Source organism: Cervus elaphus, chromosome 11 (genome assembly GCF_910594005.1).
Source record: "Cervus elaphus chromosome 11, mCerEla1.1, whole genome shotgun sequence".
In the NCBI taxonomy this organism is placed as follows: domain Eukaryota; kingdom Metazoa; phylum Chordata; class Mammalia; order Artiodactyla; family Cervidae; genus Cervus; species Cervus elaphus.
Genome location: NC_057825.1, coordinates 60,633,976 through 60,646,342, shown reverse-complemented (window position 1 = coordinate 60,646,342; position 12,367 = coordinate 60,633,976). Strand labels below are relative to the sequence as shown.

The 12,367-nt window shown below is 39.3% G+C and overlaps 1 protein-coding gene across 1 annotated transcript; it reads right to left on the bottom strand.

Moving 5' to 3' along the window:
* Positions 1–10,533: 10,533 nt before the first annotated feature.
* On the bottom strand, positions 10,534–11,654 carry LOC122703576 (anaphase-promoting complex subunit 13-like). Its single transcript, XM_043917919.1, has one exon. The coding sequence runs from the start codon at positions 11,035–11,037 to the stop codon at positions 10,813–10,815; it is 225 nt and encodes a 74-aa protein (XP_043773854.1). The 5' UTR covers positions 11,038–11,654; the 3' UTR covers positions 10,534–10,812.
* Positions 11,655–12,367: the final 713 nt, after the last annotated feature.

The following is a 12,367-nucleotide window of genomic DNA, read 5'->3' as shown; positions in this document are numbered from 1 at the left end:
ATGTATGGGAAAAAACCACCACAATATGGTAAAGTAATTATCCTCCAATTAAAATTAATTATTTTTTAAAGATAGTGCTTTAGGATCACTGCCCCGGATATTTCAGTATGACCTGCTAACCAGAAATGTCACAGGCAGATTCTTTAAGACAGTCATGAACAAAACATTTATGTTGATGATACCTTTAAACTTGAATAAGTTTCACGGAATTATTCCAGAGAGATTTTACAGGCTTCTTACAAAATGTCAAAAGAACATTAAGGTTGTCTATTCATTTGAATATTTTCATGCAGTGGTTACATGACAGAATTAAATGTCTATGGAACCACAGTTCCCAAACTGATCATAGATGCCCTGTGGCAGCACCGTGAACGCAGGTGCATTGTGGGACACTTTAAGTTTTCAAGGAAAATAGCAGTACTTGACACCTTGTCAGAACCACTGGCACTAATACCCCAGGGTTGTTCAGTTTCAACATTAGATTATCTGACATAACTTTAGAAGATATGTATTTTTGAAGCTGGGTTTTCAAAGGTTGCTGTGATAAAAAGCAAATACCATATGAAATTCTGTATGGATATGAGTTGATAGTGTTCAATCTGATTCCAAGATTTGGTAAGTTACATAGAGGCCAGCAGATGAATACAACCTCAATTAGTAATTATTTAAGGATGCAATAAAAGTAATTTACACGTTTTTTTTAAATTTTGTTATTAGGACCTCAATGGTTAAAAAGTGGCACCCATCATTTGACAGGAGGTATGGAGATAAATAAAGGATAGAGCACCCTTTTAAAATTTATCCAGAACTAAAGGCTCTGTGAAGTAATAATGTGAGAACTACTGATAGCCTATTCATTGAAAAGCAAAGAATGTTTCTGGATATATTTGGACTTCTTATAGCAAAGCTATACTGGAATACATAGAAATACCACCTCCCTATTGTGCTCTAGTCTTCAGGAGCACTAGGACTTTTAAATTATAAAAAGGCTATTGCAGGGACTTCCTGGTGGTCCAGTGGTTAAGACTCCACACTCCCAGGCTTCCCTGGTGGCTTGGTGGTAAAGAATCTGCCTGCCAGTGCAGAAGACACAAGTTCGATCCATGATCTGGGAAGATCCCATATGCCATAGAGCCACTAAGCTCATGCGCCACAACTATTGAGTCTGTGCTCTAGAGCCTGCAAGCTGCAATTTCTGAGCCCACATGCCCTAGATCCCATGCTCTACAGCAGAGACGCCATCACAATGAGAAGCCTGAGCGCCGCACAACTAGTGAGTAGCCACTGCTTGCTGCAACTAGAGAAAAGCCCATTCAGTAATGAAGATGGTGTGGCCAAAATTAAAAAAAAAAAAAAAATGCCATGAACTCAAGACATGCATGAGTTCGATCCCTCTTTGGGGAACTAAGATCCTTAGGCTGCACAACACAACCAAAAAAAAAAAAAAAATAAGGGCTATTGCAGATAATTAAATTTTGTAAATATATGACTGGTAGGGATGACTAGCCATCTTGGTTCTCTGGGACTAACATTTCCCAACATGCAGGACTTTCAATACTAAAATTGGGGAATCCCTAGCAAACCAAGACAAGTTAGTCACTCTACTTACTCCCTTCACAGTATGTAGACATTTTGGTTAGTGGCCTAATTTAGAACAAAGTGACCTGCCTTGAATTTCACCTCCATTCTGCTGTTCCTGTAAGACCAAGATGTTAAGTGCAATGGTTCCTAAACTATACATTACAGTCACAATGAGAACTTTTTTTTTTTCTTACAATGAGAACTTTTTAAACAGCAAATCTCCATCCCTCACCTTCCCTATCATAATCCGAGATAGTTTGGAGGTATTTTTTTTAAAACAGTTCTGAAAATTCAGACATTTCTGTGTTTTAACATTAGCCTGATCACCTATCTCCACTTTAGATAAGCTACTTTCCTCTCCGTAGCTACTTCATTTGTAAAAATAAAGACACTGATCTCACCAGGTTTTTGTGAATATTAAGAGACATGAAGTGCCTTGCAGTGTCTGAAACAGGAGGACTTCTAATAGGACATAGACTAGCCTGTTCTTGAAAACAAAGGAAAACACTACTTTTTAAACGCTGAGTTATACAAAAGACTCAGGGAGTTGTTTCTTCTCAGCTAATAACTGTCCCACCACAATGCTAAAGGGAGGTTTAAAAACAACACACTTGAGAAAAATGGTTACTAGATACCTCCAAGATCTTGATGTTCCAGAGAAACACTGAAAAAACCCCAACATTCACAACCAACTTTTCCAGAACTCTGGAAAGGTCAAAAAGTTAATAGCAGCCAACCAAACACTGAGGCAAAACAAATTTTAAATGGTAGGAAGTCACCAAGACAGCAACATAGATCATGTCAGGCGTTGTTCCTAGCTTCATTCCCCTTCACAAGTTGAACCAACAACTATTCACAAGCAAGACACTGTTGAGAAAATCCTAGAACACAGAGGTGAGGCTGAAGCACTCCCCTGCGCCACAGAGACTGAGACACTGCATAAGCAGAGTAAGGGGAGCAGCTACGTGCTTAGCACGTTGCCTATCCCCCAGGCAAGGGCAGCAATACACCAAGAGGGTTCCACTGCCCCTCCATTTCCTCCAGTGGGAAAAAAAGAGCCCAGGGTAAACATCCAGCTCCCCCAGGATTATTGGCTGCATCTTGGGATTCTACTCTGGCCTCACCTCACAGGGAAAGCATGGTTGGAAAACCTGATAAGCTGTGTAACCCAATGACACTGAACAACAGAGTACAGTAGGCAGAGCTGATCCTCCACAGAGCACACCACTCAGCCAGGGAATTTGGGGTGAGGGTTAGCTTGAGTCAAGACCTCAAACAGAGCTTTTCCAGACTGAACTGGTTCCCTCTCTCTGCCCACACAAAGGAGCTAATTCATAGTCTCTCTCACTTCAGCCCTTCCAAACCAGAAATCCTTGCTGGAACACGTAGAAAACTAACCCAGCAACACCAATAGACTGGCAAACACAGGTGATCATCTGCAAGTCCAGTGGCCCCATTTAGCCAGGAAACTTGGTGCATGGGTTGGCCTGAGTCAAGTTTGCAAAGACCCTTGCCAACCTTGGATCTGATTATTCTACTCAGCTTGACAGGAAAATTTTATAGTCTTGCCCACCCTACCAGGAAACTTATCAGGGCACTTTGATAGGAAGTTGCATATTTTATCCAACAGCTCTGCTTAAAGTGGCACTTGAACACAGAGCCAGCCTGTGGCTTCCCTGTCTGTAGAACAAAAGGGGTGGCCCTACCTGGCCAGGGAATTCAGTGTACAGTCTTATTTGATTCAGGTCCCCAAACAATAGGCCATGAAGTTACCTGGGAAGGAAGAAAATAATGAAGATAAGAGCAGAAATAAATGAAATAGAGAAGAGAAAAACAATAGAAAGTATTAACAAAAGAATTGGTTCTTTGAAAATATAAACAAAATTGTCAAAACTTTAATTATCCAACCAATGATAAAAGAGAAGACTCAGACAACAAAATTATAAATGAAAGAGGAGACATTCAAAACTGGCACAACTGAAATATAAAAGATTATAAACTACTATGAACAATTATATGCCTACAAATTGGAAAACCTTGATATGGAAAAAGTCTTAGAAAGATGAAATATAAGACTGAATCTGGAATAGAAAATCTGAACAGACCAATCACTAATAGATTGAATTAATAATCAAAAATCTCCCAAAGAAGAAAACTCCAAGACCTGATGGCTTCTCTCATGAATTTTCCCAGGGATTTAAAGAAGTGTGTGTTCAGTTGCTCAGTCGTGTCCAACTCTTTGGGAACCCATGGACTGTAGCCTGCCAGACATCTCTGTCCATGAAATTTTCCAGACAAGAATGCTGGAGTGGGTTGCCATTTCCTTCTCCAGGGGATCCTCCCAACCCAGGGATCAAACCTGCATCTCCTGCATTGCAGGATTCTTTACTGCTGAGCCACACCAGGAAGAATTAATACTAATACATCTCAAATTCTTCCCAAAAATTGAAGAGGAGGCAATATTCTCCAACTAACTTTATGAGGCCAGCATAACCCTGATACGAAAGCTAGGAAAGGACACTGCAAGTAATCTACAGGCCAATATCCCTGATGAATATGGATGCAAAAATTCTTAATAAAATACTAGCAAACTGAATTCAGTAGCACATTATAAGGATCATTGACCATGACTAAGTGGAATTTACCCTGCAAGGATGGGTCAACATCCACAGAAGAATACACATGATATATCACACTAATACAACTAAAGAAAACTAATCATAGAAAGAGATACAGAAAAAGCATTTGACAAAAGTCAACATTTGTTGATGATAAAAACTCTTAGAGGGATTTCCCTGGTGGTTCAGTGGTTAAGAATCCACCTTGCAATGCAGGGAGGCATGAGTTTGACCTCTGGTCAGGGAACTAACATCCCACATACCAAGGAGCAACTAAGCCTGCATGCTGCAGCTACTGAGCCTCCACAATCTGCAGCCCATGGGCCAGAACTACCAAGCCCATGCAGCACAAATAGAGTCCATGTGCTGCAATGAAAGAAATCACATGATGCAAAGATTTTGCATGCTGCAACCAAGACCCTACATAGGGACTTCCCTGGTGGTCCAGGAGTTAAGAATCTGCCTTTCAATTCAGAGGCTGCATGTTCAAGCCCGATCAGGGAACTAAGATCCTACATGCTGCAGAGCAACTAAGCTTGTATGCCATAACTATTGAGTCCATGTGCCACAACTAGAGAGGCTGTGCACTGCAACCATCTTGCATGCCACAGTTAAGACCTGATGCACCCAAATAAATAAATAAAATATTTTAAAAAGACCCTACACAGCCAAATAAATATTTTTTAATAAAAACCTCTTCAAAAATTAAGTACAGAAGAACCAAATCTCAACATAATGTAGGCCACATAGGACAAGATCACAGTTAACATCATACTCAATGGTGAAAAATTGAAAGTTTTTCCTCTAAGGCTAGGAACAAGGCAAGGTTGCCAACTCTCATCATTCCTACTCAATAAAGTATTGGAATTCTAGCCAGAGAAATCAGACAAGAAAAAGAAATAAAAGGCATCAGAATTGGAACAAAAGAAGTAAAATTGACTATTTGCAGATGACATGATTTTCTAATCCTAAAACTCCCCCCCCCAAAAAAAACCTTATTAGATCTAATCAATAGATTTAGTGAAGTTGTAGGATACAAAATCAACATATGAAAATCTGTGGAGTTTCTATACACTAACAACTATTATCTGAAAATGAAATAAACAATTTCATTTACTATAGCATCAAAAAGAATTAGAAAAAGTTAAGAATAAACTTAAGTAGGTAAAAGATCTCTCACTTAAGGTGCTGATGAAAGAAACTGGAGAAGACATGAATAAATGAAAAGGTATCCCATGTTCATGGAATGGAAGAATGAGTACTGTTAAAAGGTCCATAATACCCAAAGCCATCTATGAATTCATGCAATCCCTATTAAGCTTCCAATGGCATTTTTTTTTAACCAGAGGAAAACAAAATCCTAAAACATATAGGGAACTATGAAAGACATTGAATAGACAAAGCAATCCTGAAAAAGAAGAAGTCAGAGGCATCACACTGCCTGATTTAAGGTTATATTAAAATGCTACTGTAATCAAAACAGTATAGTCCTTGCATAGAAATGGATGCACAGGCAATGGAACAGAATTGAAAACCCATAAATAAACCCATGTTTATACAGCAACTAATATTTGACAAGGCAACCAAAAATAATCAATGCAGAAAGCATAGTATTGTCAATAAATGGTGCTTGGAAAATTGGATATTTACATATTAAAGCTGAAATTCCAATACTTTGGCCACCTGATACGAAGAGCTGACTCGTTTGAAAAGACCCTGATGCTGGGAAAGATTGAGGGCAGGAGGAGAAGGGGATGACAGAAGATGAGATGGTTGGATGGTATCATTAACTCAATGGACATGGGTTTGGGTAAACTCCGGGAGTTGGTGATGGACAGGGAGGCCTGGCGTGCTGCAGTTCATGGAGTCGCAAAGAGTCAGACATGACTGAGCAACTGAACTGAACTGAACATATAAAAGAATAAAACTAGACCCCTGTATTTCACCACTCACAAAAATTAATTTAGAGTGGAATGAAGACTTAAATGTAAGACTGGAAACCTTAAAACTCCTAAAGGAAAATATAGGAAAAATGCTTCTTTACATGTGTTTTGGAAATGATTTTTTGAATATGACTTCTAAAACTCAAGCAAGAAAATGCAAAATAAACAACTGAGACAACATCAAACTTAAAAATGTATACAGAACAAAAGAAACAATCAACAAAATGAAAAAACAGCCTATACAATGGGAAAAATATCAGCAAACCACGTGTCTGATAACAGGTTAATCTTATATATTAATATATATATTATATATATATTAATGCAGTGCTATGCAGTGCTATGCTTATGATGAACACCCCGGGTCAGTAGATGTACAAACATGTTACTAGGGAAGAGTGGAGAAATAGCCCAGAAGGAATAAAGAGGCTGAATCAAAGCAAAAACAAAGCCCAGTTGTGGATGTGTCAGGTGGTGGAAGTCAAGTCTGACACCATGAGAACAATATTGCATAGGAACCTGGAATGTTAGGTCCATGAATCAAAGTAAATTGGAAGTAGTCAAATAAGAGACAGCAAGAATGAACATTGACATTTTAGGAATCAGTGAACTAAGGACTGGAATGGGTGAATTTAATTCAGATGATTATTATATCTACTACTGGGGACAAGAATCCCTTGGAAGAAATGGAGTAGCTATCACAGTCAATAATAGAGTCTGAAATGCAGTTCTTGGGTGCAATCTCAAAAATGACAGGATGATCTCTATTGATTCCCAAGGCAAACCATTCAATATCACAGTAATCCAAGTCTATGCCCAACCACTAATGCTGAAGAAGCTGAAGTTGAGTGGTTCTATGAAGACCTACAAGACCTTCTAGAACTAACACCAAAAAAAGATGTCCTTTTCATTATAGGGGACTGGAATGCAAAAGTAGGAATTCAAGAGATACCTGGAATAAGTAGGAAGTCAAGAGATATCTGGCAGGGGTTCAGGATGGGGAACACAGGTACACCCATGGCTGATTCATGTCAATGTATGGCAAAAACCACTACACTATTGTAAAGTAATTAGCCTCCAATTAAAATAAATTAATTTAAAAAAAGAGATACCTGGCAAGTTTGGCCTTGGAGTACAAAATGAAGCAGGGTAAAGGCTAACAGAATTTTGCTAAGTGAACGCACTGGTCATAGCAAACACCTTCTTCCAACAACACAAGAGATGACTCTACACATGGACATCACCAAATCGTCAATATTGAAATCAGATTGATTATATTCTTTGCAACCAAAGATGGAGAAGCTCTATACAGTCAACAAAAACAAGACTGGGAGCTGACTGTGGGTCAGATCATGAACTCCTTATTGCCAAATTGACTTAAAAGGAAGAAAGTAGGGAAAGTCACTAGGCCATTCAGGTATGACCTAAATCAAATCCCTTACAATTATACAGTAGAAGGGACAAATGGATTCAAAGGATTAGATATGATAGAGAGAGTGCCTGAAGATCTATGGACAGAAGTTTGTAACGTTGTACAAGAGGCAGTGATCAAAACCATCCCCAAGAAAAAGAAATGCAAAAAGGCAAAATGGTTGTCTGAGGAGGCCTTACAAATAGCTGAGAAAAGAAGAGAAGCAAAAAGCAAAGGAGAAAAGGAAAGATATACCCATCTCAATACAGAGTTTGAAAGAATAGTAAGGAGAGATAAGAAACCCTTCCTAAGTGAACAATGCAAAGAAATACAGGGGGAAAAAATAGAATGGGAAAGACTAGAGATCTCTTCAAGAAAATTATAGATACCAAGGGAATATTTCATGCAAAGATGAACACAATAAAGGACAGAAATGGTATGTACCTAACAGAAACAGAAGATATTAAGAGGTGGCAAGAATAACACAGAAGAACTATACAAAAGAGATCTTAATGACCCAGATAACCACATTGGTGTGATCACTCACCTAGAGCCAGACATCTTGGAGAGAGAAGTCAAGTGGGCCTTAGGGAGCATCACTATGAACAAAGCTAGTGGAGGTGATGGAATTCCAGTTGAGCTATTTCAATCCTAAAAGATGATGCTGTGAAAGTGCTGCACTGAATATGCCAGCAAATTTTAAAAACTCAGCAGTGGCCACAGGACTGGAAAAGGTCAGCTTTCATTCCAATCCCAAAGAAAGCCAGTAGCAAAGAATGTTCAAACTACTACACAATTACCCTCATTGCACATGCTAGCAAAGTAATGCTCAAAATCCTCCAAGCGAGGCTTCAACAGTATGTGAACCAAGAACTTCCAGATATTCAAGCTGGATTTAGAAAAGACAGAGGAACCAGAGATCAAATTATCAACATCAGTTGGATCATAGAAAAAGTAAGAGAATTCCAGAAAAACATCTACTTCTTCATTGACTATGCTAAAGCCTTAGACTGTGTATGGATCACAACAAATGGTGGGAAATTCTTAAAGAGATGGAAACACCAGACCACTGTACGTGCCTCCTGAGGAATCTGTATGGAGGTCAAATAGCAAGTTAGAACCAGACATGGAACAATGAACTGGTTCAAAATTGGGAAAGGAGTACATCAAGGTTGTATACTGTCACCCTGCTTATTTAACTTATATGCAGAATACATCATGCGAAATGCTGGGCTGGATGAATCAAAAGCTGGAGTCAAGATTACTGGAGGAAACATTAACAATCTCAGATGCAGATGATACCACTCTAATGGCACAAAGTAAAGAGGAGCTAAAGAGCCCCTTGATGAGAGTGAAAGAGGAGAGTGAAAATGTTGGCTTAAACTCAACATTCAAAAAACTAAGATCATGGCAAATAGGTGGGGAAAACGTGGAAACTGTGGCAGATTTTATTTTCTTGGGCTCCAGAATCACTCTCAACAGTTACTGCAATCTTGAAATTAAGTTGCTTGCTCCTTGGAAGAAAAGCTATGACAAACCTAGATAGAGTTTTTAAAAGCAGAGATATCACTTTGTCGACAAAGTCCGTATAGTCAAAGCCATATAGGTGTTTTTGAGCATCACCATGCTAGCAAGTGAAATGAGTGCAACTGTATGGTAGTTTGATCTTTGAGCTTTCTCAGGCTTCCTAGGTTGTGCCAGTTGTAAAGCATCTGCTTGCCAAGCTGGGGACGCAAGAGATGTGGGTTTAATTCCTGAGTCAGAAAGATCCCCTGGAGTAGAAAATGGCAACCAAGTCCAATATTCTTGCCTGGAAAATCCCACAGACAAAGGAGCCTGGCTGGCTACAGTCCATGGGGTCACAAAGATTCAGACATGACTGAATAACCGAGCATATACACAGTTGAACGTTCTTTGGCATTGCCGTTCTTTGGGACTGAAATAAAAACTGACTTTTTCGAGTCCTATCACCACTACTGAGTTTTCCAAATCTGCTAGCATATTTAATGCAGCACTTTAACAGCATCATCTTTTAGGATTTTAATAGTGCAGCTGGAGTTCCATCACCTTTTTTGTATAGTTTTGTGTATCAAAACCTGAATGAGATAGTACTTCACACTTATTATAATGACTACCACCAAAAATACATGTGGGAACAAACCTTGAGGATGTGGAGAAAAGGGAACACTTGTACAATATTCATGGAAATGTAAATTAGTATAGCAACTATGAAAATAGTATGGTGATTTCTCAAAGAATTAAAAATATAACTGCCATATGATCCAGCACTTCTACTCCTGGGTATATCCAAAGAAATAAAAACACTATGCCAAAGAATTATCTACACCCTCAAGTTTATAGTAGCATTATTTATAATAGCCAAAGCATGGTAACAACCTAAGTATCTCTCACCAGATAAATAAATTAAGAAGTTGTGGTTTGTAATATACATACAATAGAATATTATTCTGCCATAAAGAAATAAGGAAATCCTGCCATTTACAACATGGATGGACTTTGTGGGGCATTTTGCTAAGTGATATGAGTCAGAGAAAGATAAATACTGTATGAACTTACTTATATGTAAAACTGAAACAAACACCCAAAAACATCAGATTCTTGGTGGTTCAGGCAGGGAGCAGGAGGTGGAGGAATTGGATGAAGTTGTTCAAAAGGTACAGCCTTCCAGTTATAAGATAAATAAGTATTAGAGAGGTAATATACACTTTGATGACTATAGTTAACACTGCTGTATAGTATACTTTAAAGTTGTTAAGAGAATAGTTTCTAATTTCTCATCACAAGGAAAGAATTATTTTTTTTGTACAAATATGAGATTATTGATATTACCTAAAAATGCTGATAATCATTTCAACATATGAAATAAAACTATTAAGCTATAACTTACATAGTACTCAATTATATCTCAAAAAATCCTAGAAAAAATTTTAACAAAAACAATTGGTTGTAAAGCTTTGTGGCTTTTTTAAGGCAAATGTTTAATGAATCATGTTCAAACACAAGCTAGTTAATGAAGAACTTTAGGTTCAAAGGGCCAGATGTTCTGCATCCCTAAGAAACTGCAATCAGCTTCTTAACCTGGTTGAGCATTTTCACATTGCATTTTGCTGCCACAAAATTAGTTGTACATTTTTGAGTGTTGATCTATCACTAAAAGATTTAAGTTAGGAGACAGAAAGAAAATGTTTTATATCTGTATTTAAAAAAAAAAATCTGTAGATGAACAAGGAGCCAGGTGTCAGTTTCCTATGGGGGGAACATTCTCATGGAGGTACTGGAAGGCCAAGTCAGTCCACTTCATCTCTTGTTCTTTAACAGATTCCGTGGTGCCTCCTTTGTCCTGTTCAGGTTCAGGAAGCTCATTCAGTGGTATTGCAACATCCTCATGAGGCAGCTTGTCTTCTCGCCAAGCATCATCAGTCAAATCCAAGATCCTCCCAACTCTCTGTACTTCACTGTTCATTCTCCTGCAGCTTTGATCTTGTCGGACCTCTGTATTAGAGCTCTGTAAACTTGTAGTTACAAGAGCAAACCTGGAATGCCTTTTCCCTCGCTAAAAATGACCCTCTCGGGCCACCACCGTCCGGACAGGACAGCCCGCCCCACAGCCTGGGCTTCCCTATATCAAATGCGGAAGCGGGGGAAGTCCAGGACCGCCACATACGTCCCTTTCCACCCTCCCGATGTGTGGTAAGGGAGGTAGTTATGAGGATGAGGTGAGGAGAACGACCTCGGTCAATAGGATCGGCAGAAACCTGAACGCTCTCCTCTTCTACACTACCTAAGCCAGGGCGCGGGAAAATTTTACCAGCACTGGCCAAGCGCGGCGCTGGCCTCCGCCGGACCTTTTGTGGCATTTTTATTTGCCCTTCCCTCACCCCTCCTTGATATGGCAGCTGTCTTGAAAAAAAAAAAGCAGCTTTGTTCTCAGTGTGAAACTTCACTCCCTGTCTCTGGATGGTGCAGTTAGTTCAGTTCAGCTCAGTTCAGTCACTAAGTTGTGTCCGACTCCCCGCGACCCCATGGACTGCAGCACGCCAGGCCTCCCTGTCCATCACCAACTCCGAGAGTTTACTCAAACTCATGTCCACTGAGTCAGTGATGCCATCCAACCATCTCATCCTCTGTCGTCCCCTTCTGCTCCTGCCTTCAATCTTTCCCAGCATCAGGGTCTTTTCAAATGAGTCAGTTCTTCGCATCAGGTGGCCAAAGTATTGGAGTTTCAGCTTCAGCATCAGTCCTTCCAATGAATATTCAAGATTGATTTTATTTAGGATGGACTGAATGGTGCAGAGCAGACCTCATTCACAAATTACTATTTATGTCTATACTCTAGCCTCTCAGGGGGTTTCTTGAAAACTGAAGCAAAGCACTCATTTCTGTTTTGCCTAACTTGAAACTCAGGCCAGAAAAGCAGAAAGCATTGCCCTAAAACAGCATAAGGCAAGCCAACAATCCACAAGTGCTTGGGTCAAAAGATTACAACTGAGATACATCTAAGATCTATGATACAATAGACCATCTAAGGACTGGGAGAAAAAGCTGAGGGTGGGGAGTTACTTTGGGCACTTAGGATAATCAGAAGTATATATAGGGAAATTTACAAAGCCACACACATCCAGAATAAGAAACATGCTTTAAAAAGACTCCAAAGACCCTAAGTTTTCAACTCAGGCTAATTGTTAGGCTTAATGCAAGCCTGGTTTATTGTTGAGGGACTATATTAGAAAAGTGACAACCTGCAAAAACAGGGAGAGGTGTGTTTGTTTTAGCTCCTGACTTTTAAGAAAACC